Source organism: Atractosteus spatula, chromosome 12 (assembly GCF_055471065.1).
Source record: "Atractosteus spatula isolate fAtrSpa1 chromosome 12, fAtrSpa1.hap1, whole genome shotgun sequence".
Taxonomy (NCBI): domain Eukaryota; kingdom Metazoa; phylum Chordata; class Actinopteri; order Semionotiformes; family Lepisosteidae; genus Atractosteus; species Atractosteus spatula.
In genome coordinates, this window is record NC_142717.1 from 12,622,095 (window position 1) to 12,649,224 (window position 27,130).

General features: G+C 36.9%; 1 protein-coding gene across 5 annotated transcripts in view; it reads left to right on the forward strand.

Annotated features, from left to right (window-relative positions):
- Positions 1 to 27,130, forward strand: part of elmo1 (engulfment and cell motility 1 (ced-12 homolog, C. elegans)) — a 153,509-nt gene that overhangs the window by 35,735 nt on the left and 90,644 nt on the right. For 2 of the 5 annotated variants that reach the window (XM_088928652.1, XM_088928653.1), the window contains exons 5-13: positions 931 to 981; positions 4,489 to 4,658; positions 11,847 to 11,946; positions 13,028 to 13,179; positions 14,276 to 14,354; positions 19,379 to 19,423; positions 20,654 to 20,704; positions 21,331 to 21,453; positions 22,396 to 22,524. In XM_088928652.1, the coding sequence (XP_088784778.1) occupies positions 931 to 981; positions 4,489 to 4,658; positions 11,847 to 11,946; positions 13,028 to 13,179; positions 14,276 to 14,354; positions 19,379 to 19,423; positions 20,654 to 20,704; positions 21,331 to 21,453; positions 22,396 to 22,524 (900 nt within the window). Of the gene's footprint in view, positions 1 to 930; positions 982 to 4,488; positions 4,659 to 7,183; positions 7,220 to 11,846; positions 11,947 to 13,027; positions 13,180 to 14,275; positions 14,355 to 19,378; positions 19,424 to 20,653; positions 20,705 to 21,330; positions 21,454 to 22,395; positions 22,525 to 27,130 lie in introns of all 5 variants that reach the window. The other 3 variants (XM_088928650.1, XM_088928654.1, XM_088928655.1) reach the window with 3 other exon arrangements.

Here is a 27,130-nt window from a genome sequence, read left to right on the forward strand (position 1 = left end):
CACTGGATGCACCCTTACTAATTAATTACTTTAATTTCCTTAGCAGCTTATTTTCACTTTGTAGAAGTGGCTTTGTAGCTTCTTTTCCAGTCTGTGGTATTCTTTGGCATTATTTTCTAAACTGTATCTTCAAACCAGCCCCTATATTCCAGTTATTAAAGAGTTCTTGAGTTTTATTTTTAATGTTGTAGTAGACATCCCTCAGGGCCTGCAAGGATTATCTCATTGTGTCTGATAATTTCATCAAGTGACAAACTGCTAAATCGCAAACCAATAAAATATGAACTGAAATGTCCCCAGAGGTCTGTTCTGGCTTGAGCAAAACTCTTAATAGTAATTTGGCAGAGAAAAATGGGTTGAATGAACAGGAAGAAAGTATATTTTTAGAGAGGGTATATATCCACTGTAACAGCCTTATAAATGGCTTTCAGAGTCGATTTTCTATACACAAAATTGCTAATTAAGAAGTTAATGATGTATTTGCATGTTGCTTAGGCATTGGTTATTAGATCCGTTAGAGAATGATTATGATGGAACCAAAGTTGCTGAAGGAAAGATTCTGATTTTCCATCTGCATCTGCTCCTCACATTATTTAAGGGAGCTTTTGTCCTGTACCAGTGCATGTGATTTAGGACGCTGAATAGAATACTGTTCATTAAATTATACTGATTATGCTACATATAGTTCATATGAATTAAATGCTGATTAATACGAATCCTTGAAGAAACAGCTTGATAACTTTCTCGGATTCACAAGCTAGTAGCTTCAGGATATTAACATTCCTTTAGAAAACTGTGAAACATATTTTAATACCCCTGAGACAAAAGCTACTTCTCTGGCTTGTGACAAAATAGTATTTGGTGAATAATAATCGTTATGATTTCTGCCACTGATGTACATGAATGAATAATACTTTGTTTTTTTTTCAGAATCGTAATGAAATAAAAAATGGAGCAATTCTGCGTTTGACTACATCTCCTGTGAGTGCTGCTTTTGTTTGATTACTATAAAAGCCCTATACTCTGAATACCCTAACTATTCTGTTATTCCAGATTTAAATATAAATGTTTAATTTCCACATATGTGCATGTATGCAGAGCCCCGAGAATCATGAACTGACTTCATATTTTGTTTCCATGTAACAGATTGAGTCATAACCGTAGTTCGTATGTTTATCTCTGCATAAGCCTATTGCTTCAGCAGAAACAATTGAATGCAAAGAACACAGCTTGCAGGCAGATGGATTATAATAGAAAAATCACGTGGGCTTTCCTTTTTGTTGATATAACAACAACAAGAGTTTGCCACATGTCCATGGTTGGTAGGTTTTCTTGAATTTTATCAGGTGCAAATAATGCTTCTCCAAAGCTGTTTTTGGTAGAATTAAATGATAAAGTAAAAGTACTTTTTAGGTTCTGTTTCTAAACAAAATCATTTTGTATTAATGCATTTCTTTTCCATTAATTACCAAAAATGGCCAACGTGTTGACACAGGGCTTAGCATTAATGCCTTGTAGCATTGGGGTCCTGGGTTCAATTCCTGGGGTTCTATCTTGATAGAGTTTGTATGTTTTCCCTGTATTTGCTTGGGATGCCTCTGGGAGCTCCATTTTCCTTCCACCTTTTTTGTGTGTTAAAATGCAAAGCAAATTTAGTGCCACCTTAGCTTATTTTCCGCTACATGTACGATATGTGAGGTTTTGCATGAGGCCGCTTGTATGCAGCAATAGAGTTTTAGAAATACTCCACTACCCCTGAGTAAATTAATTTAATTTAAAAAATGCATTTTATATTAATTACAGGATTTATCCAAAGACTGAATTTAGGTCAAATGGAGTCCTTGGATAGTTATTCTTTAACATGTTCAAAGATCGTGTAATCTGTACCCCATGAACCATTCTGACCCTATGAAAGAATTTATGTACTTTTAAAAACCAAAGTAAACAGAATGGGAAAAATGTTACCACAGGACAGACTAATTAGGACAATTTAAAAAATAAACTAAGGCATTGAGACATTTTTGTAATGTATATTTGCATATATACACACTTTACTGTCCTTTTTATTAGAATTTACCATTGGTGTTCAATTTAAAATAGGTCATGATGCATGAAATATCCTGAGGTAAGATAAGTGTGCTGATATTAATTCACATGACAGCGTAAAAAACAAATATTTACTGAAAAGTAACATGCAATAATATATATATACATATGATATTTTTCTAATTTAGGTTTGATTGTGTGGTTTGTAGCATGGGGCTGAATTATTGCTGATCCCTCCATTCTTTTCTAGCAAACTGAGGTGTTGAAGCAGTCATGCTAACTAGGTTTTTATATTTTAATTTCCTTAGTCATATCTGTACTTTTAATAATCATTTCAATTGCTGAAGTCTTAAAAATCTCAGAATATACCTTTTAATTAAAATGTCTTGTTCTTTCCTTGGTTGTTGATGTGGTTGTTAGATATCACTTTACAGTATTTGTAAGGGTTTTTCATCTGTTCACCTTAGTACTTTGTTCTCGATAAATGTTTATAGAAGGGCATTCTAAACATTCAGAGATGAAGAATTAGTTTTAATAGCACATTTAGCCAATATTTAGAATCATTTTAACGTGTCCAAGAAATGGAAAGGTAAGCACCTTTTGTTTAAAATTAATTTCTAAAATGGAGTAAAAAATATTCTGCTAATGTTCTAGTCTTATTTTTTGGCATAACCCTTGATAATATAAGAAGTGACACTGATGTGAAATATTTTACTTGTAAATCCATTGTAAGAGAAAGCAATGCAGGGAGTTGAATTACTTGGAAAGAACACATCCTGCTCTACAGTGTGGTTTCAGTGTTACAGGGCTGTGTTACTTGAGAGTTAATGACAACATCACTGTAAAATAACTAGATAATACCAACTTTTTTCATGCATGTTAAAGTTTATAAAAAACTTACAGATAAGAAGCAATTACTTACAGCATCCTGATTAGTATCTCTAATTTGTTAATGATTTCTATAACATGCTTAGGAGCTATTGACTACAATACCTAATTTCAATATGCGGTAATTATACATTTAATTCTTTATGTTATTGAATGGCTATACTTTGATGAGACCTGTGGTTGGATGTGTTACGGTGTCCATCCTGTGTAACATTGTCCTCCAGACATCAGGTTGCATCCAATCAAATACACAAGCTAGGATACTGCAGGCAAAACCACAAAATATATTCTCCGCCTTATGTAAAAAAAAATAGAACATACTTTTTAATAACCTTCTTCTCAATGAAAAGAAAAAAATATGGTACTATATAGGTAATAAAAGGGGTGGCATAGTGGTAGCATTGCTGTTTTGCAGTGCTGGGGCCCTGGGTTCAATTCCTGAGGCGCTATCTGTGCAGAGGTTATATTATCTCCCCACGTTTGAGTGGGTTTCCTCTGGGTGCTCTGGTTTCGTCCCGTAGTCCGAAGACCCACTGGTAGGCGAATTGGCTTCAGGGAAGATTGACCTTGATGTGAGTGTGTTTGTGTCTGTGTGCTGATGGACACAGATGGACTGGTGTCCTGTTCAGGGTGTATACTGCCTTGCCTCTCCTGCTGGGTGTATCCGGCTGGAAGGCCTGTTGCTTGCTGGGATAGGCTCCGGCTTCCCTGCAATCCTGTATTGGATAAAGCGGTTAGAAAACAGATGCGTGGAGTTTGGTGTTAAATATAGGTGATTGCCAACAACAAGCGGCGTGTTGGTGTAATGGGTTAGGCGTGTGCCTTGCATGCTGGAGGTCGGGGGTTCGAACCCAGCTGTCACCATGAGTTTTCTTTTCTGGGCGGGGCAATGGCACTGTGACTAAGGTGGCTGGAAGGTTGCCGGTTCAAATCCCATGGCCGGCAGAGGAATCCTACTCCGTTGGGCCCCTGAGCAAGGCCCTTTAACCCCAACTGGTCCAGGGGTGCCATATAAATGGCTGACCCTGTGCTCTGACCCCAAACTTCTCTCCCTGTCTGTGTGTCTCATGGAGAGCAAGTTGGGGTATGCAAAAAGACAAATTCCTAATACAAGAAATTGTACGTGGCCAATAAAGTCATCTTATCTACATGTTATCCCATGTGGATGAATGAAAGTATTCTGTTTCCTGTAAAAACAGCACCTGTGTAATGCTTATGTCATCACTGATACAGACTACTTAATCGATCTAATCAGGGTTAATTTAAATAGTGAGAAAACTTCATTCTCTCATTCTATGAAGATTCTGCGAACATAAAGCTCAACATTTCTGTAATGAGAACATTGAGGGGGATGTTTCAGGGTTTGCCATTCAAGGTATTTCTAGAATTATGCAGCTGTTTCCATCAGTTTTTCGGATTAGAAAAGCAGACCCCTTGCTACAATGATCGCGTTTTGTACCTCCCTGGAATACAGCAGTTTCGCCTTGCGGAAGTTGGAGAACCGCTAGCCCTTGCTGACTTGTTCTTCTCCATGTCGCTGCTATGATTTCCAAGGCTCAAACCGCACAGCAGCTGCACGAGAGGATACAGTCCTCCAGCATGGACGCCAAACTGGAGGCCCTCAAGGACCTGGCCACTTCGTCCCGTGACATCACCTTCGCCCAGGAGTTCATCAACCTGGACGGCATCTCCCTGCTCACTCAGATGGTGGAGAGCGGAACAGAGTAAGTCCAGGCTTCTATGATTCTATGGGCAGTGAGAATAGAGGATCTCGGGGAAGAGCTCAGTGTTTTCATATTGCTGAGTGTCCCAGAAAGATTGGAGGAGGGGAACACAAGATATTTTGGAGGATTATCCCTCCTCCCTTCCTTTGGTCTCTGTAAAAGTATTAGATTAAAGGTACGGTGATCATTTAAAAAAGGATGAAAGGGTGGAGAGCAGTAGATGTGTATTTTCGTAGACAACTTAAATGATTGTATTTGAGCCTTTGTGATAAACTGGTGTCTCGCCCAGGACATGTCCTGCCTTGCACTCACTGTCTGCAGGGATAGGCTCTTGTATCTAGACACTGTGTTGGACTAAAAGGTTATTCAGAAAGGCTGGATGGATGTTTGAGCTAATCCACAGTTAAAGTCTTCTCTCCAGTACATGAAAAAGGAATCTTGTTGCTTGGAAACGCCAGGCATCATTTTCCTCTTTTTTTGTAACACTACCAGGTATGACAAATAGAATGGTTATTTTTGGATAGACTTGGGTTATTAAAAGACATTTACTGGAGTACTGCAGCCTTTTCAAATCAATTTTGAAAACCCAGTGGGTCACGTACATTTTCAGGTGAGTTCTGTCAGCAGGCAGAAGGTTAAGAGGAAGATTAATTTTTGATCACCATTAAAGTCACGTGTGACAATCTGAGTACGTAAGCATAGAGCATAGGGAGCAACATTTTAAAGAAAAAATTTAAGTCTTTAAAGCCATGTTTTACAATTGTGGAGAGTTTACTAATGCATTGTGGTTAACACCATTCGTTTTACCTGCAATATTTAAAATGTTAAAAAAGGACGTGATATTATTACTGTAATTGTGTGCAGAGGCAGAGGCAGAGGTAAGTAAAGCAGTAAATGTCCTAGAAATTTCTCCATAGCATAAATTCTAGAATTCTCGAGCAGATTAAAAGTACATAGCAGCACATAGAAACTATACTGTTTTGTATTATTAAAACCAAACAGTTGAATAATTTAGCATATGCTTTGAAGCAAAGTGACTTAGAAGATATTTGTGACATAGCACCTTGTCTAAACAAGTCCTTGTCCTTTTTTACTTTTTTTATAATTCACTAATTATTGCAAAGTAAACCATATTATGACATTCTCATCTCAAAGTATTATGCAGTCCATTGGATATTCCTGATCGAAAATTTGAGGAAAATCAATGATTTTAACAAATCAAATATTTTTAGTTTAGTTCAGTAATGGATAATAGACACAATGGATGAAAAAACTTAAAAACACTTAAACCCATAATTCAATTTTACAGATTTCCTAAATACTTCAGATTAGATTATCTGTTTCCCCCAGATAGCATAATTTGTGTTCAGAAAATAAAGAACTCATTCTGATCATAAACAAACTAATAACAATTCCCTGGCTTTTCCAGATCTACAAGACATACAATCTGTGTTTTTGCATGATTTGTATTTCTGAGAGAAGAGTATAAATCAGGAATGTCATCACAATAAATGCAGAACTACACATTTAAGAGCCCTCTAGTGGGCACTGATGAATTGTTACATTTTTGCCTGCTGTAATTCATGGTCATGAACAAATATATGATGAATAGGTAAAACTCTATGTTGTTATACCATATGTGTGTAAATTACATTACAGATTTAAGTACAGGGCTCTCTTTGAAATTATACTTGTTTTATGTACTCAGTTGTAATCTCTCCATCTATATGTCTGCTCAGTTTTCTAATTGCCTTGCTGACAGGACACTTGAAAGTGCAATACTTGACTTTAGGATCTAATATTGGTACTGTTTATAATTGGATTCTATCTACTTGTTGATACGTTATTGGGAAATTGAAAGCTGTTTTGACTGAATGAAGTACAAGTACATCACATTTTGCTTTTTGCAATATTGCAAGGTGCGTATTTGCTTTTTGCAATATTGCAATGTGTGTTCCGTATTTCATTGGAGTTATATGTCATTTAAATACTTTGTTGTTTTTTAATGGAAGAATTTATTGCTGTGCTTCATGATGAACTGCTTGCACGCACTTTTACCGCAAATGTCTGCTTTTCACAAACTGGTTCCGTTACCCATGAATGATTAGTAAAATAATGAAACAAGGATTTTTCTGAAGAGCTGTTTTTTTCCCCCTACAGGTACAGTACATTGTTCAGTTCTTATGTGAAAGTTTCCTCGAACCAGTTTTAACGCAGAAATTAACAAACGACTATCTACAGCTTTACTGTTAGTCTAGTTCTAGAGTTTTTGGATTTGCCTGAGGTCCTCATTTAGGGAATATTACAGTATGCTGAATTAAGACACTTAAGACACTGAAAAAATTAAGGAGAAATGGTTCAATGTAACTTTATTTTTGTGATATTTAAAAGGTTGGTCTTTATGTATTAATTACAAGAAACAAAACCTTTTATTATTCTTTAAGTAGCACCAGTTCCAAAATGCTGTAACATAAACCATTTTGGTTTGCTGACCTCCTGACGTGAAAGTTTTTAAATTTTTGCAGACGATATCAGAAACTACAGAAGATAATGAAGCCCTGGTAAGAATTCAGCTGGATAATCACACTGCCTAATACTATTGTTAATCTACTTACCAATTTGCATGTTTGGTTCTGGTACTGGTGCTTTAAAGGGAAAAACAAAATTGCTGCAGTCTTTTAATCTTCAACTATGTTCCTGTTTCCTTAATAATTTATCAGCATTGCTCCTTATTTTGCATGTGGTAATGGGCACTAATTTTTTTCTATTTGAAGACCTAGTTTCTATATACAGTACAGAGCAATATGTAATGTGTAATTTCTTTAACTCTGCCAGGAAATGATGCTAACTAACAAAGAAACATTTGCATTACAAAACTCAACACATTACTCCAAAGAATGCAGGGGATCAAATAAAACATATGATTTTACTATGTTGTTTCTGGGGGGGGTTAATAGGTGAGAGGTGTTCTTGTCAGTTATCTTGGTCTCAAGTGTAACTTTAATCATTCATGTATACTAATTCAAGAATAGAATTAATAGAATAAATAGTTTTCTTGTGTAGGGTGTAGTGAACTACTGGGACAGAGTGTTTGGTCAACCTACACAGATGCTGCCTTCATTATACAAATTATACAAATACAAATGTATAGATTTATAATGAATATATAATCCACATTTTAATAAAGGAAATTCATTAAAGAGAATACTTTTAATGCTTACATGGAATTACAGATCCTTGAGTTTTTCCACGCTGTTCTTATGACAGTCATCAATAATGTAGATAATTCCCTATCATTCGTTTTGGTTTTCTTCTGAATTATTTGCTGTAGGATTTTTAGAAAACAAAATCCCATAATTGGCTGTTGGTCAGGGATTGTAAGTATATGAGCCTTTTGTGTATTGGAAAGAGTGTTACTCTACGCCCCACGCTAACATTGCTTTATTGTTTAATAATAAAAATCCACCCTGACCATTGCCAGTAAAATCTGAGCATAGCAGGGGGCTGCTGAATGCATTATTTGAATGTTTTATGTCCTGTGTGATCACCATAATGTAATTTCCAGCTATTCTGTAACATACAGCAAGATCAATTCTGCTTCCAGATCATCCAAATTCAGGTGTAAGGCAACATAAAATAGAAATATGTGGTGCAACTTTAACTTTTAACTTTGATAAAGCATGAAATGATCTGCCCACTGCCATGTGCAAAAGCTTACTCACAAAAAGCAGCCAATCAGTACTGGGACTAATTATTGTGTTAAATAAAAAAGTAAAAATAAATTGCTGTGTGTTTTAACCTTTGTTGTGCTACATTAATGCATACATCAAATGTGGACTTGTTTTGTTATATCTTTTTATTGGAAACCAATGTAAAAATAGCTAATATATACTGTATGTTCAGCTGGTATTCATGTCAATCTCCTGTGTTTGACATAAAAACATAAGATAGAAAACCGTCTGTTTATTTGTGTTATCTCTAACTCTTCATTCAGTATTTGAAATGATTTTATAAATGTACACTTGAAAATGCTCTTTAGATACTATGTCTCTGTCTCCACATGTATACATTACCTCTTCCTGCATGAATTGGTCAGTATCGTTAGGCGTTTTAATTGAAAATACAGGGCGGGATTCCTTGATATAAGCGCTGGCTCTGAGCACAGGTTGAGCTCTGTGATCTACAGTAGGTGGCGTGAGAGCCTCTAGAATTCATGCCACTAGCCAGCAGTGACTGGCCTTCCCCAGGTGACGGCTCGCCACTGTCTCGGCTGTCTTAGCTCCTAATGAAATAACTGCTCTTCTGGGCGCCTGCAAGCTTTCCCTGATGTCAAGGAAGGATGTGCCACTCCTTCAGTGGACACTTCGCCTCCTGAACTGAAACCGTGGAGCTTGCAGAGAGCCAGGAGATGAAAGGTTTGATGGGTGGGTGAGCTCAGACGCCCCCACCTGCTCTTCTTCATTCTTCCTCAGTCTCCCTCTGCAAGAGCCGAGTCGTCAAGACGCAATCGACCATTCCAAATTGAGCCGGTATACAAAATTATACAAATAATTGGCCGTTTTTTTTTCTCCTAATGCTTTCGAGAATTCGTAATTTAGGCTCATCTTGTGTCATAGGCAGTGAACGTGAAAGGTGCAGTTGTAGGAACACAATTTTAGAATACTTGGCATTCTTTTGCATTTTCCACAAGTGTAACTGTGGAGAGGGTCATTGTAAACAATGGGAAATATGTATACAATGTAATTATAAAAAATAGAGTTACAATGCAATTGTCATGTTTTCTTTTTTACTGCTCACTGTATCAAGTTCTGTCATATAAACTGGTGAATGTTTCCTTTACAAACATATGTTAATAGTGGCTAGTTATTTCATGTAAAATGCAATAATGCTCTGTGTTAACATGTATTGCTTATCTCCTAATAAGGTTGTTTATATCATCTGTGATTTGTTCAGACTTCATTTCTTAGCTTATTCATCTCCTGTTAAGCGTGCTCTAAATTTAAAATACACCATCCCAGTGGAATGTTCCAGGCAATTAAAAGTAAATGATCACAAAAGAGTTTTCACTTCTCAATTACTTTAAATTAGGTGTGAATTCAATGAGACTCACAGGGTTTCACAATAAAGCTTCGGCACCATACCGTGGTTCCTGACAATTTTTCTATTTAAAGACCTAGTTTCTAAATACAGAGCAATATATAATGTGAAATCTGATATTACACATTACATATTGCTCTGTATATAGAAACAGAGAATTGTTAAGCCTTATAATAATCTTGTTTTGCTGTTGTAGCTAAAAGTACAGTACAGTAGCACCTTAAGGAGATGCAACAAAATTATGTAGAACACGTGTAGCAGAATATGTAATAAGTAAGAACATGAAAAAAATAAAGGTGATATAAACAAGGCTTTTGTGAATGCAGTCTTAAGTAGCCTGCTCCTGTGATGTGTACTGTATATTATGGATATTGGTCATATTCGGCCCTTACACCTCTTGGCCCAACCATACCAACCTCTATTTAAAGATGTATATGAAACTTGGACCAAGCTTTGTAAGGACAAAATATAACCAGAGAAGTGTGGGGTGAGAAAGTATATCTTAAAACGTCAAAGATCGCTATGCTACTAAATATAAAATTAAGAGATATGCTGTGGAGATTAATGCCTGCAGGTGGCAGTGTGGCCTATAATATTGGCAAGTGCTAATGACACATTTGGCCATGGGAGGTCACTAAACAACTTGAGGAAAACAGAATGAGGTTTAAGGATTAAACGGAAGTTTACCTGTCAAAGAAAACAGCATTTCACTAAGCTTAATACTATTTTTCAAAAAAAGAGGTAATGCACTGTTTGGATTATTGTATAGGTGTACATTTCTAAAATAAATATGGAAGCATTTTAGGTCACATGACTTGAAAACTACCTTCTAGCCAACTAGGTGACCTCGTATGTATATTTCCTCATTATTTCCAGTTAACTATATTGTTTGCTTTTAATAAATGAGTAGATGAAGTGCATAAACATAAAATATAGAAAAGAAAGTAATTGTTTATTAATTCAGCTTCTTAGGCAACACCATTTCGGAATAAGTTTATTTAGGCATTTTCAGTTGCACTTAATCCACTGAAACGCTGAGATCTGCACTGTGAAGTCAGGGGGAATTATTCCAGATTTGCACTTCCCCATCCTTCTAAGGGAACTCAGAGGAAAACAGAACTTTCAAAAAATGAAGGTGCTTTCCAGTTAAGCTGAAGTACGAAAAACAAGTTGTGTTGATTGATTTTTGAGGTTACCCAGTGCATCCTAAAATTATTTTCTGCTGAATGTGAAATTGTTTTAAATGAAAATACTTTCAGTCCCAGCATAGAGCTATTTTACACTGTTCAGTTTATTAAGGTTGCCATTTTAAAACAGCCATTAAAAAAAAAACAATAGGGCACAACAGTAGTAGTAACAACACTAATTACAATACATGTTTTGCCATGTAACTGCATATTTTTTGCTAAATTTTTAGTACTATTTTCACTATTAAAGGGTAGGGTGACATCTACATTATATTGCTCAGATCATTATTTTTTCCATTTTAAAACTTTTTTTTCTAAACAGCCACAACTAAAACTAAAATGGATATGCAATTTACTGTTCTGCAAACATAATTACATACTATGCACTTGAATGGCGACATTAGGAGATAAAATCTTAAGTTAATTGTCAGCAGTAACTCAATTAAACGTAATCATAACCTCTTCTAACAGTGTTACACATTGCTCAGTGCACATTTCAATAAAACTCTCAACAGCCCTGTGTTCTGTGCCGAATCAGAAGTCCTAAGTAATAAGTGAAATTGTTTAAAAATTATTTTTGACCCTACCTTGTGATTATACTCAAGGACTAACCCTGCTTGGATACTTAATTCTTTTGATCTGGTATGACGTTGTTTACTAATAAGAAGATAACCATGCATGGGAATGCAGGCTGGCTTAATTTCTGTGTAAGAATTCTCCCTCCTCCCCCCCCAAAACAAACTTCCCGCCATGCAGTTGTGTGCTCAGATGGCAGCACTGGTCAGTCTTACCCATCTTTTGAAAGCTTGGCTTCCTTGACAACTGCCCCCTTTGTGCTTGGCTTTGCTGCTTTATGTTTCAAACAGAGATGACGCTATTTGCTGTTGTGTTTTGTTTCTTACAGCTTTGGAGATATGTTATCATTTACACTGACGGCTTTTGTTGAGCTTATGGATCATGGCATTGTCTCCTGGGACACTTTCTCTGTTGCCTTTATAAAAAAGGTACGTGTACTAACAGAGGTCTTCATACTGTAACTTTTGTCCGACGTTTATCAATGGAAAATGCCTTCTTATCATCGAATAATTTCTGCACATTGAACTAAATCCTCTAAACCTTCTCTTAATCCCGAAAAGCAATTGATAGAATGATGAATTGTCAAGATTTTGAAAAGCTATAGAAAGTTGGATTGAAATATACATCATGGATATGACAGTGCAAGTTCACAGCAGCACATTTAATGCTATAGCCCAAACATTTAAAATAGTGGTAGTTTTCTGTGTGTTAAAAATTTTTTTACACCTTTATTTTTGTATCTTCTTTGTATTTATGAAGTTCTCAGTTGCCTTTTTGTTTACTGAAATGTTTTCTTTGTGAATTCAATTAGAAAAAACAACAGCCTTATTGACCAGCATGGTTTCTGACCACATGTACTGTAAGTCCAGGATATTTGACTCCAAGAAAACTGCTGGTTTTATGGAAGCTTGGTTCCTGTGTTATTCCAGGTTTCTATAGCCTCGGATTAGTGGTTGATGGATCAGGAGCCAGATGTTTTCTGTACAGGAGAGACACCATTGAGGACTGGTTGATAGAAAGGGGAGCTCTGTGCATTCTCAGAGACATCTGTTAACTTCTAGTGAAAGTGCAAAAACTCAAAACGTTCTTTATTCAGTTTGAAATGGCCTGCAAGACAAAACTGTCCAGGAAAATTTAGGCCAGTCCTGAATTTTAGAGAAGTCAGTTTTGGAGCCTTGAAGGTAGTGGGCTGGTTTTACTTGGATGAGACCTGAGTAGTAATTGCTTCTGGATTTTTTAATAAATAAAATTCTTACTGAGCTATGGTAATTGATTAGTTGTTTGAATCAAGTGAATATTAAATTTCATAAAATGGTTAATTTTCCATACAGAACCCCTATCGTTCTTTGTTGGATTTCTTTGGCACAATTATTATTTTGGGCTTGCTCTACTATGAGAGGGTAGAGTATGAGTAGTTGTGGGATTCGTGGAAGATAACCTGCCAGCTGTTTCTGTAATGAAAAGCAGTCCCTAATATTTAAGTGTTTCCCCCTGTTTTTTAAAATGCAGATAGCGAGTTATGTGAACAAGTCATCGATGGACATTGCTGTACTGCAGAGATCTTTGGCCATTCTGGAATCCATGGTCCTGAATAGCCATGATCTTTACCAGAAGGTGGCACAGGAGATTACAATTGGTCAGCTCATACCTCATCTACAAGGGTGAGCTTGGTTTTTGTTTCCATATTCACTATGTACCAAGTCTCTAGATTTCTTATCCAATGTCTTTTTATTGTACATTTGATTTCATGCACCTTTATGCGTTAAGAAAGTAATGCTGAGTATAAACCATTTCATCATATTATTTTATTTATTTAAAACCACAAAAGGCATACATTATTTGCGTTAACTCCTGCTGGAATTCTGCAAGTTTTTTTTCCAGTTTGCTCCAAACAGATATGGACCTGAATCAGTAATAAAAAGCGATTGAAACCGAATCCCATCAGTAGTGACAATTTGCATCTGTTTAAAAGTATAAGATTAGAAGCTCTAAGTCTTCAAATTTGTAAATAGGATAGGTAATTAAAACAACTTTTTAATATTTCATTGCTGAAAAAGTCCAAAAAGATTTGGCATATGTTCAGTGGACCAAACTTGATTGTAACAACCACTGCAGCCATCTCGTACAACAAGATCAAACTGAGATTTCTTGTAGGATATGGTTTTGCACATCTTAGTCTGAAGGTTTTGAAGAAATCAGAATTTTATGGACAGCATTCTTAATCCACATTGTCCAGTCCAATCCAATGTCTGGTTTCTGTGCTTAGATTTGGTACTAACCATAAAAATAACCTGCTTATTAAAAAAACAATTTCGGCAGTACAAACAGGCAGTAAATCTGTCAGTCTACCAAATCCTAGTTGATTCAGTCATAATATCCCTGTTCCAGCCGTATGGAAAATTACTATAACACAGATATCAACAGTTATCAATTTAGCCTTTCAATATAGCATCAAATTGTGATTAAATGCCTAGATGAGCTAAATACTGTACATAAATCCAATGTCTATTCTTTTGTATTTGTTTTGAGTAATTTCTTTGACATGCATATGTAGTATAAAATGCACATTTTTACCAGTATTCAGAGACAAATAGATTTATCCTTGCTCGTGTAAAAATATTGAGTAAAGATCAGAAACATTTGGTCTTTTCAGGTTGTTGTAATGAATTTCAGGTTGTTGTAATGAATTTTTTATACTGTGCTTAGAAGTTAAGTGGTTGAAGATTGTGACTGCACATTATTGTGTCTTAATTGCAGGAATGATCAGGACATTCAGACATATGCTATTGCTGTAATTAATGCACTGTTCCTGAAAGCACCAGAAGAAAAGAGACAGGTACAGTACCTGGGATTTTATTTATTACCATTGTTTACTGCGTGGGTCAAGCAGAAAATGAATAATGAACCCCAGATGAGTCAACCAATTTACTGCCTCCTAATAAATGTAATTGAATGAAAGGCATGCTATTTTAAAACCCTCATCAATCATTTAGAACTTCTTCACATTTCATCCTTTTAACCTTCTGCTGCTTTGTTAGTGCAATCTTAATAATGCAGAGCTATCTTTAAAGAAATACTGGGAAATATACTGGAATTTATGTCATTCCTTTTGATTCCTGCTTGGCTTATTAAGGTGAGTTATGTAGCTATTCTTCCTTGTATGTTGTAGGTTTTTAGAAGGGATTAAAGTAGAACCTAAGTGTTTTAAAAGAATTTTATCAATATTATTAACGTAAGTATTGTAATTGAGTTAGTCTAAAAGTTTTTGGAGATGCATCTGCGCAACACTCTCCTGGAACTGTCCCATCACTGTCTGGTTGTTATGAGGAGAGTAACTGTAGTGATAAATATAAGACTTGAAAAATGCAGCTGAAGCTAAACTTGAATGTAATGGTGAGGACATTGAGTAAAGATGGAAGGTATTAAAATTTTGCAAACTGCAGGTGAAATCTGCAAAACATCAAATGAATATCATTAATTCCAATCTTGTATTTAAAATAATTCCCTACTCCAATTCAGGTCGGTAGCCTGTTTCGTGGAATCCAAATATGCTGTTTTTCAAGAAACTTTAACAAATAAATCTTAATTGTAACAATTGTTTTTTATTGCATTATAAATTAATTGTGATTACAAAGTGAAATGGAAAAGCTGTAGCAGTTACACTATATCAGCAAAATGCCTTCCTGTGTTACCCAAACTAGACTCCATTAGTCAAGCAAGCAGAAGCAACAGACCTATGAGGTAGCAGTATCACCTGAGTTTGATTTTCATTATCACAAAATTTGGATTTTTAGTACATTTCAGATTAAAGTGGCCTTTTAAGTTGTTCTTTGGTAGGCAGTTATTACTGCCTCAGGCAGATCAAGTGGCATGTTGCACACTTAAAACCTTTTAGCTTGTATAAACGTTGTAGAAAGATTGTATTAAACTTTCAAATGGTGATAAATGAAGTGGTGTCCAATTTCTGGTTTTCAGGTTTCAGGCTGTTTAATTGGGCTTCCAGTTATTTGTGTATGCATGACTCCCTTTGCTTTGTAGACAGCATACAGTAGTTTGAAAAAGGGTTTCCAGTATAATTCAGTTCAACTTTATTGTCATTAAACTTACACAGGTGCATAGTATAATGAAAAGTGTTTCTCATTAGTCACTCAGGTGCAGTATATAAATAGGAAAGAAGATAAGACAATAGATAGTAACACAATAGCAATAACAGTAACATGTAATAACATAACATAAATAACATGTAATCAAGTAATCAAAACTGTGCAAAATTCCGCAAACAGAGAAAATATAACAGGACAAAAACAGTGCAAGGTAATTCTTGGAACAGTGCAAAAATAGTATGGTTAAAAATAGTATGGTTAATTAATAAATATTAAATATTATTACGACCGGTACAGTTTTACTGGGCTATCGAGGGGACAGTACAATTTCGGCTTACATGTGAGTGTAGTGGTGTGGGAGTGCAGTCATTGTGGGTACAGGAAGACGTTAGGAGAGATCATAATATGGTGGGAGGGACTGGGGGCGTCAACAACTTGACAGCTCTGGGGAAGAAGCTATTTTGGAGTCTAGTTGTGTGCGACTGGAGTGACCGGAACCTTCTGCCAGATGGTAGGGGAACAAACAAGTTATGACTGGGGTGAGTGGGGTCAGACATAATTTTGGTGGCTTTTTTCAGACCACTTTTTTCCTGGTGTTGTATATTTCCTGGATGGATGGTAAGGCACTGCCGATGATGTGTTGGGCAGTTTTGACCACCCGCTGTAGTGCCTTACGGTGAGATGCGGTGCAGTTGCCGTACCAGACTGTGATGCAGCTGGTCAGTATGCTCTCCACCGTACATCTGTAGAAGTTGGTGAGGATCTGTGGATGTGGATGTGCCTTCTTGATGAGACTGGAGGTGTTCAGTGTCCATGTAAGGTCCTTCGAGATGTGAACACCTAGGAATTTGAAGTTATTCACCATCTCCACCGCAGACCCTTCTATGTAGACGGGGGAGTGAACTTTTCCTTGTCTTCTGAAGTCAACAATCAGCTCTTTGGTTTTGTTGAGATATAGGTTGTTGGTTCGGCACCATGGACTGGGAGTATGCAGTGCAAGTATCTTGTCCTCACAGGGCCATTGGTGAAGTCATTTTCATATCGGGGTGTGTCACATTGATAGCCACTGCCAATGGCACACCTGAGCACAGACTGCCCAGTGTGCATCTGTTGGTTATCCACCACAGTTACCTGATCTTTGGCGCAAGATGTTGCACACGGTGAAGTGGAGATCATCCAAGGGCAGCTTTTCAGACACTTCGGAAACATCTTACAAGAAATATACAGTTATATATATTTTTTTTTGTTTCTTATACTTAAATCTTGCAGCTCTTGTTACTTTGAGTTACAACTAGCACATCCTTTTTCACTGAAGATTCCAGTGTTCAAGAAAAGCTTGAATTGGCTCACGTGGAAGTTTAGAATTAGCACTTTTACAGGCCTGGCACGAACTTTTCTTCCTCTTCCAAACTCTGGAATTCCGCCTTTTTTCTCTGGCGGGGGCTGACGGGCCCAGTGTGAGGATGAAAGTCTTTAACTCCAGCACTTAGCCCTCTGACTACTGTGCCAGTGCTAGGCGGGTTGGGAGACTGGAATTTCTCAGGATGGTTTCCAAAACAGCCTGAGCAACCATCTTTGGAGCTCTTGTGGCGAAGCTGTGCCACTGGAAAAGGGGATTTAAACCCTTCTGCAGTATTTCCTCTCATAGAGCTTTATTTATTATTACGTTATGGGCGCAGTGGTTAACATTGCTGCCTTGCAGAGCTGGTACCCTGGGTTCAGTTCAGAACCTGGGGTGCTCTCGTGTGGAGTTTATATGTTCTCCTAATGTTTTTGCATGGGTTTTGTCCCAAAGTCCACAGACATACTGGTAGGTTCATTGACTTCTGGGAAAAAACTGGCCCTGTTATAAGTGAGTGAGTGTGTGTGTTTCCGTCTGTGTGTGCGTACCATCCAGGGTATATCCTGCCCTGCGCTTGTTGCTTGCCAGGATAGTCTCCGGCTCCCCTGTGACCCTGAATTGGATGAAGCGGTTTAGAAAATGGCTGGATTATGATGTCATTATTTATAATAGCAGCTAATTAGCATAGTAATTCATTAACATAGACAAGCAGAGAGTTAACGAAAACATAGGCCTATAAAATATTGTACAGAAAAATGGAGGGGAAATTTGCATAAAAATTATGTATAACATAGCTATTCCTTTAACGATTTACTCTTTAACAAATTACCCAAATTTTGAACCTAGAGGCATTTAGTTTAATCAGAGCAATAATCTGAATGTACTTCAGCAAAGAAAGAGGCTAACTTCCTGAAGGGTCCACTTTTTCCACTTTCTTCACAGATTTCTTTGCTCTAGTTTTGAAGCGCATAATTTACTGCCTTGCCTTGTAATGACTTATCTGGCAGTGTACAGAAGCTCAGCAGTGAAGCACTTGCTTATAGACAGTGGAGTAATACATTTCCCTGATGAAGCTGCCAGCATCCTGGCTTTACTGATGAGAGCTATAAAGCTGTTCAGCCAAGCAGTACTTGTTTTCTTTTTATTTTGGTTTTAGTGACGTCAAGGCAGCTAAAACTTTCTCTACAGGTATATGGTTCAATTAATTCCAAAGAATTCTACTGTTTAAGATAAGATAACTTTGTGGGCTGTATACAATTTCTTGCATTAGGAATTTGTCTTTTCGCATACCCCAGCTTGCTCTTCATGAGACACACAGGCACACAGACAGGGAGAGAGAAGCTGGGGGTCAGAACACAGGGTCAGCCATTTGTACGGCGCCCCTGGAGCAGCTGGGGTTAAGGGCCTTGCTCAGGGGCCCAGCGGAGTAGGATTCCTCTGCCGGCCACGGGAGTGTTAATGTGTTAATGGTGAAAGAGGTGGAGAGGTTTTCTTGTCCATGACGTTTATTGCTGGAGAGGGATGTGACCTTTGAATTTTTTACTTCCTGGGTCACTTGTAACTTCGTCATGATCCCTAGCTTTTCTGTATACACCTGGTAGACCTCTTCTTAATAGTCTATGAGTAGTAGTAGTCAAATGTCTGCTATATATACACAAGGTGGAGACCACTTCATGCCAATTTAATGAGGGTTTATGACTGCTTGTTCCTGTTTGACTTCTAGTCAAAAGAAAACTGAAAGTTAGGATGTTTTGCTTACAAATTTGGAGCATTTTTCAAAAATTCACACCAGAAAGATAACAGCTAAAATAAAGAATTTGGATGTAAAGAGATCCCCATATTGGATAATCAATGAGTACAGTATGTCAAAGTTTTAGTGCAGTAGCATAAGTATCCTGTGCAGTAATGTTTTTTAGAATACTTTATTTATGAAGATATAGTTTTGTATTTTTTAATATGATAATCATTCCTAAATTCCTTATTCAAAATAGTTTTTGCTAGTAAGGAAACTCGTTCTGTGTACAGCACACATACAGAGCACTGAACCATTTTTATGTTTAGCCTGTTTGAAACTAATAATTCAAAAACGGTTATATGAAAGTCAGATGGACTGCATCAGACACAATCAAGCAAGAAAAAGAAAGTTAATAACTGAACTGGCATCTGTGGGCTCTTTGGATGTAACAGACAATTAGACTTGTGGCACTAACTGCGTTGTTAAGAGTGATATGCTTGTCTTTCACAATAGGGAGTTGTCAGTCTATAGTAAAAAAATTCCTGCATGCATGATCTTGACTTCTATTTGCTCTGTCATAAATTCCTGTTGGTTTTACTTGGAAAGGCTTTGGGATTTGTTTCTAATAAAAGGCTTTGCTGCTTTTCTCTCTCTTTTTTTTTCTGCACGCTTTTCATTAGCTTGATGTGGAGGACAATGTGAACATCCTCGATTGTCCTCTTACAGTAAGTTCCCTGTGAGAACAGTCTCTGAAACTCTTCTGCGGGTCACCTGCTTCTCTTTTCTCTTGCTGTGCAAAGGCTACACATTGCATTTCATTTCAGATCACCAAACTGTATTGGTGTGATACCGCAAAATGTGACCGAACTAAAGCTATAATGTGTATGCTTCCTTTAGAAGTGTTTCTTATGTCACAGTAACAATGGTTAGGAGCAGTAATTACCATAAGAAGTGTTAATGCATTTCTGATGTCAATTTGACTCTTTTATCATGTCTGTTGGAGAAAGGGCTGTCTCTGAGTATTAATAAAGATACCAGATCATATCAAAAGTGTTAGTATTTTTATTAGTCCTAGATAATTACGTTTTCAGCATTTTCCCCATCACAAAAAGTACATGCCCCACAGATTTATTCTGATATCCTTTAATAAAACATGCAGTATTGTCCTAGTGCAGTTATCGTTCAAGGGATATATGAGTTCAGATGTGTATTATTGTTATTATTAGTGCTGTAACTGCAGTTTGGATTCAGGACTTAACTTTCTTTTTGAAAAGCAGCTCAACTTTGTATATTTAATTTCTCCTTTGTTTCATTAATCATAACAGTGATGAGTTTCGTGACATACTTTTAATCCAGTGGGCTCATTTTGAGGTTATATGTCAGTGGTTCCTGATCTTTCCTTTTTCCCAATGAAAGCCATAACTGTCTGAGATTAATTAATGATGTTAATTAGTTAACTGAAGGAGGTGTGGGTTTGTAGATAACCGGTTGGCGCCATTTACTGTACTTTCAGCTCTTTATATTTTACTTATTAGTTTATTCCTAAATTCAATACCAACAGTGTGCTACAATGAATCTTTCCTTTAGCTATTCCAGGACACAAGGAAATAACAGCCCTTCACCTACTTCATTGCAGCCTTTAGTACTATCAGAAATGACAGAGACACTCTGAGTTTTATTTAAATTAAATGTTATGTTATAAATATGTATTCAATTATTTTAAAATATTTAATGATTTAAAAAAAAATGTATTTTGTTTTCAGCATGCATGTGAAACATGAGATTTTACAACTGTCAGCCCTGCACCTTAGCTGCAGGTCTATTTTATTTATCTTTTATTGGTTTGATTTTCTGTTAAATATTTTTTTTCTTTTATCCTGTGTTAGACTTGAGTCTTCATAGGTCCCCACACTTTTTTTTTCTATTACTAATAATTGGTTTTCCTGTCTTTGTAGGAAATGGCAAACATCTTGGCACAGAAGCAGCTCCGATCTATTATTTTAAGTGTGAGTGGAAATTTTACTTATCTTCCAGGCTAGAGGTCTATAGTATGTTTAAATTGATTTTCATGCTTAATAAAGGTGGTTAATCATGGTTATAAAATAACTGAAACAGTATATTCACTTGCTTTCAAGTGTTTTTTTAGATAATGTGATATACTGTTCTATATATAAAAATTCCACAGATTTCTCACTATCTCAGACTGAACTCATTAAGTAAAGTCCTTTTACTTTTTTTGTTTTATCCACAATGTAACTCATATTGAAACCGGCTGAAGACTGGAGCAAATATCAACAATCTTACATTTTCACCTATTCCTCTCTTGACTGGAAGTAATTCTAGGCTCTGCTTGCTTACCACTGACTATCAAACTGGCCTGTAACAGATAAGGTGGAACTGTATTTACTATGTGAGCAGACATCGTAATGTATGCTTTAATTTTTACCAGAATTTTAATCATCTCACTGATCTGTATTTTTGGAATATTCAGCAAAATCAAGGGGAAGAAACGGTCATCTAGATAGTTCTTCCAGGAGCTTTTTGTACATAAGCACCTCTTGTCTCCCACATGAATCTGGAACTGGTGGATGTTCTTTCACAGTGTTCCTAATGCTGACCCTTTGTTCTGCAGCATGTAATACGAAGCAACAGGTCAATTAACTCTGAGATGGCCCATCAGCTCTACGTTCTTCAGGTTCTTACCTTCAACCTGCTGGAAGACAGGATGATGACAAAGATGGATCCTCAGGATCAGGTATGGCTGTCAAATATCATGCTCTTGTTTCCTTTTATATTTAGTCATTCAATGAAAAGACTTCTTTTATATCTGTACGTAAAGCTGGCAGTTACTTTCAGCTCTGTAGTGTTGCTTTTATGCTTTTGCTTATTGCAAAAAAAGAAACATATTTCATTTTTGCTACTTGGAGGTGAAGCATGCAAGATAAAAAAGAAATAAAACAAACCAGGAATGCACGACGTTGGGCATTGCAGTGGAAATTGTGGGACACAGTTGATAATTGTATTCAAGTGCATAATTTATATGTTACAGCAATCTCAACGTTAAATGCTAAATTGTTTCCGATGCTTAAAAATTCTTCATTTTTATCAGATTGTCTTACAGGGACAAATATTTTTTCTCTCAGGGAAAAGCACTGTTATAACAGTACATCTACCAGCTCGTTCAGCTGTTAGAGCTGTTCTACCTGTAGAATAAAATGTATGCTATCACTGGCTAGAAAAGTTGGAAGACGTAGGGCCAGTGTAAATTCATATACACTGTAGAAACCAAAGAAATCCTGTTTTTACTACCTTCTCAGGTATGTGCTATGTTACCTTTTCAGGTTATTGCAGTAAAAATTGACAATGATACAGCGGGATAAAAGTTGAATTCCTACTTACTTAATTCTTTCTTCTTAAAGTTTTATGAAATCTTCTACAGACAATATCGGATTAGTTCTGGATTCCCATTCTACTCCTTCCTCCTTTGATCTGAACCAGCACGAGACTTTTGCAAAAATGCAGTGGAATGTGTGGAGCACAGTATGTTGACACATGGAATGTCTTAATGTGTTTTGAAATTGACGAATTCTTTCCATGTCTGTGATTGTTTAGTTTTATTTCACAGTACAGCAGGAAAACATAACCGCAAACAGTCCAGGTTGCTTCTTTTTATGAAATATTTGCCTTTTCTTTTCAGGCCCAAAGGGACATTATATTTGAACTTCGCAGGATTGCATTTGATGTTGAGTGTGAACCGAATAACAGCGGCAGCATAGAGAAACGCAAATCTATGTACACCAGGGACTACAAAAAGTTAGGCTTCATGGTAAGCATCCTTGGCGCATTGGTTTTCTCACATCTTCTGGTAGATGTTTTCTTCATCTGTGTCAGTCTGACTTGTTCCTTAAAATTTTAATTTGCTTGCACGGCTGTGTTTGTAGAGCTTAAATTAAATAGTTCTTAAAAATATCTACCAACATTCTGTGTGCAAAAGAGATTGGGCCAAAAGAGACACGTCCTCCGTTGTGTAACCTTGCAAAATGACAATAATAGAAGAAGTACTAATAATCACGGTAAGGTGAAGTAATGTCTTCCAAACAGTAGTTTGTAAGGTAGGTAAGTTGCTTTTCAGGCCATCAAGGCCCATGGGGGGAATGGGGGACAAGGGCCACCATTTTTCTCAACCATCCGACACTGGAGGTGGAGGTGATGTGGTCAGCATCATGCTCTGGCCAACCTCTATTACCCCCGGAAGGATTAGCCCCTAGTACTCATTTGGAAAGCAGGCTGAGTGGACCTGGGAGCCACCTGGAAGGAATTAGAGCAAGCTCCATTGCTTGCCCCTATCTGGGATTGAACCCGGGACCTTCCAGTCAGGAGCTAGACACCCTTGCCGTTTGAACTACCACGGCTCCTGGTAGTTTCTAAGTGACAGATTAATTGAAGCATCAGCCACAAATGTCATGTTCGTAGTGATGGGTGAATCATATTAAAGGTTAAAGCAGTGAGAGGTCACCATTATTCAAGAATCAGTGTATTACTTAACCACCTTAAGCATTATACAAATGATTTGCTGCAAGCTGTGGAGAAACAAAGCCTGCATATGTCAAAGAGGAGGTGTATAGGTTTGTGTAGAATCCAGTGCTTATACTGTATAGCTGTGACCCAAGAATTCTCCACAAACAGAAAGGGTTTGTGTTAGACCTGTAGCAGAGATGACAATAATGACGAACATTAAGAATGCTGGAGATTCTGTGGTGTTTTTAAACACAGTTGTGCGTGTGATTGTCTCTCATTGTTTTTCTACCCTGTTTGGTATTTTAGGTACTCTTGACTAGAGGGCAGTGTAGCATTGGTTTTTAATGTGTGCGGTAGAACTAGCTAGGGATTTTTTCTGTGTTGGGTGTGGTGTTATAAAAGCATCAATTAAAAGTTTTGGTGGTGAGACAGTGTATGATAGCCTGTGACACAATCTTGTTTACTATGGCTGCCCTGCTGAGGGTACCATTGTTAGCTGTTGTCAGAATGATTGAGTGCCCTTCACTTGCTATAGATAGCTTCATAATGCATGACCTACTTTGCAGCTTTCATTTACTTTATTTTGCATCACTTATATGCAATATTTTAAGTATCCACAGTCTCTCTGTGGCACAGTCAGTCACTGTGCAAAATGTGGAGTGCACTGTAAGTCGTTTGTCATCAGTAGGTGTTAAAGGTGTCTTGCCATATAAAGCAAGCAGAAATGTAAAAATTGATAAAGAAGATACAGAATATATTCCTTCTATTCCATTGTGTTCATTGTTTCATTATTTCGATCATGATTTTCAAATAGGCTCTATAGCCTGAAAAAAGATCAAGCCTTAGACAAAACAGCACTTTATTGTGAACCAAGAGGTTGTAAGCTTCACTTAAACCGTTCTCTTTATCAAATTCAACTACCTGAATATGATATTATGGCGAAGAGAGTGTATAGTTTTTAGAACCCTGTTTTTTTATTCTTCTCTCTTCTCTGTATCTTCCTGTTCATTTACTCTACTGACCTATTGTATTATTTTGAAAAAAAAAGTCAACTCAGTGGTTACTGCATTCAGGAATTAAAAACAAGACTGAATGATTCAAAGATCTGCTGGAAAGCAAACAATGCTGTTACTGTTAATTTGTACACTTGCTGGTCAGTTAGGAGCTCCCTATGTCTTATGCCTGTATCTGGTGAGACACAAATATCTGCACTGTGTATGGAATCACTTTTCCGAAAGATCTAACAGGGTTAAGCTGCTCAGCTGTTTAAAACATCGGAAGCCAAATGTGAGATACTGAAGGAATAGAAAATGAGAATTGAATTTGTTGTTGTCCTCCAAAACACCTACATTCCACTATAAATAAGCGAATTATACAACATTACATAACCAGAATGAAAACCTCTTTAATTACTGACGAGAGCTCAGCAGGTTATTTATTTTATATCTTGAAAAAACATTTTTTTTAAATTTCAGAAACAAAATAAACTCTACAGGTATAGAGCTTTGAACTCTTATCCTGTAGAAGCCTTTTTTGCCTTGAGTAATGTTGTTGCTCAGGGTTTTGTTTTCTGATTATAAAATGCAGACCACTTGGATACCATCATTATTGTACAGTATTTTTAGCAGAACTCACTTTTCAAGATGTTCTAAAGACAAGTAATTTATGCGATGACACAAAAACATATGATATCAGTATTGAGAAAATCCTAGAAAGCAGTAAAACAACTAAAAGGCACATGATTTGAGTCTTGGATGAAATAGGGTGACTGTCGTTTTGTAAATTAAAGCATTCATTTATCTTTTCTAAAGATATGACTTTCCAAAGAGTATTCAGCATTTTTTTACTTAATTCAGCAGGATTGTTAACTCCCGTCTTCAAATAATCATATATGACCCCTTCAACTTCTGTGCTTTTTTCTTCTCTCAGACCTGTTTCAGGATTCAGACACGCAAATATAATGAGTACATGTTACTTCTCTTAATGTGCAGTTGAACTCTGAAATGACAGGGTATTTTCTCCATGATCATTTTATTTGTGAGGAAATTAAATGGAAAGAAAAGTTCCTTTAGTAGGCCCTCACCCATGGTAATTCTTACAAAGTTTCTTCAGGACTAAATATGTGCAGTACCATCTGTCTTACATCTCCTCTAATGGAGGTTACTGCCTCCTCAAGCTTTTACTGATTTTTTTTAGATGTTAGGTGAGCTATTCTAAACCAGGAAGCTGACCACAATTGCTTTGACAGCACTTTCTACTTAGTCTGCTACAGAATCAGAATGATCAGAGCCCCTTCATTGTCTGCCCTCGTACCTCTGTGCCGGAATGAACTACCCTTAGAAATTTGAAATGCTCAGGCCCCGACTACTTTGCAGCTCCTGTTCAAGACTTGTCTGTTAAGACAGCACCTATGTCTAATTCTCCTCACTGAATTACATTCTTCAATCACTCTTACACTCTGTCACACTAATGTAATGTGACTTGCATGTTGCACCTATTCGGTGGAAACAGGAACTATGTACTCTTAGGCTGTCTTTCATCAATTTGCTCGACCACAGCATTTGCATTCCACTTTCAGTTTGTTTCGGTCTTGTTATTATTTTGCAAATTTGTTCTTGCTGTAATTAAATGATTCTCTCTTTTACTAACCTAAAGTAACCTTAATATATAAGTAAGAAGCACTGGATTAGGGCACCTGCTAAGCAAATAAAGGGTTTCTGATAAAAGGTCAGCAGCAATTTCAGTGCAGGTTAGAATTCCAAATTTCACTGCTTTTAGAGGCATTATGTAATCAGAAGGCACAGAGCTGACAGACTACAGCAGACAAGCCTGTAGCTGTACCAGCAGGCCATTTCTGGGCCATGGTATGGAGGCGTATATGGAATGGAAGATGAGAGATGCTGTACTGAAAAATCAAAATCAATTTGTCATTTCATGAGCTGTAACGCTCGTTTCTTGTGGAAATTGTCAAACTAAAATGTCTAAAGAAAAATTGCTTTCTGAAGGCATTTTCACTCTCCGTTTTTCATCTTTTGTTTTCTCTGTTTGTGTGCGGCATGCCATCCGCTTCTTGTCATTGGTAAAAGCTCGACTGACATTAACAAATTCTTCTTAGCTGTCTCCTCAATAAGTTCTGCAGGCTGATGGTAGTCAAGAAGAATTTCATGGCTCTGTCTCTGATAAGTCATATTTTGTAGTTCTTTGTTTTAATGTGTTTTTTTTTTTAAAACCCTGCGGTACACATTTAGTAAGAAACAGTTTCAGGCCAATCTGTGTGTTGATATATGCTCCTCAGACATCTTCCTGATATCACTAATCACTCTTTGTGTGTCCTGTTTAATTTGCCTCTGATTCCAAAACAGCTGTCTAAGGAATGACTTCCAGGGAGTCAAAAGCTCTGCACAGACAATCCAATTTCAGTCTTAATCAGGAAGACAAGCGTGCAGAGCAACTGCCTCTTGAAAACAGTTTGCATTGTGCCTTCAATTCAAATTCTGTTTGTATCAGGGCAATTGGTTTTCAGGCAGAGGTGATGTTTTCTCTACAAACCTCTTATACAACACTTTGTACAGAAGACTTGAAGCATTATTTGTTAGTAACTGGTAATGGGCACAAAAAGGGAACTTGATTTAATTTAAAATGTTCAGATTTTGCAACCTTTCAGTTTCAGTGGTTTGGTGAACTTTTATGTAAGATTACTGTTTACAGCTAGCAGATCATGGAAAATGAAATCCCTCTAGACACCCTTTTTTAAATCCCTACAACGGCATTAGTAATGAACACATAGAAAACAAGGGTAGAAAGTCAAGTGGCTGTTAAGTAGGAAGAAACCACAAAGTCAATGAAAGCCTTAAAACTGGACCAGGTTCATGAGCAACTTTCTGGAAGCAGTAATTCTGTCAACTATCCTTACA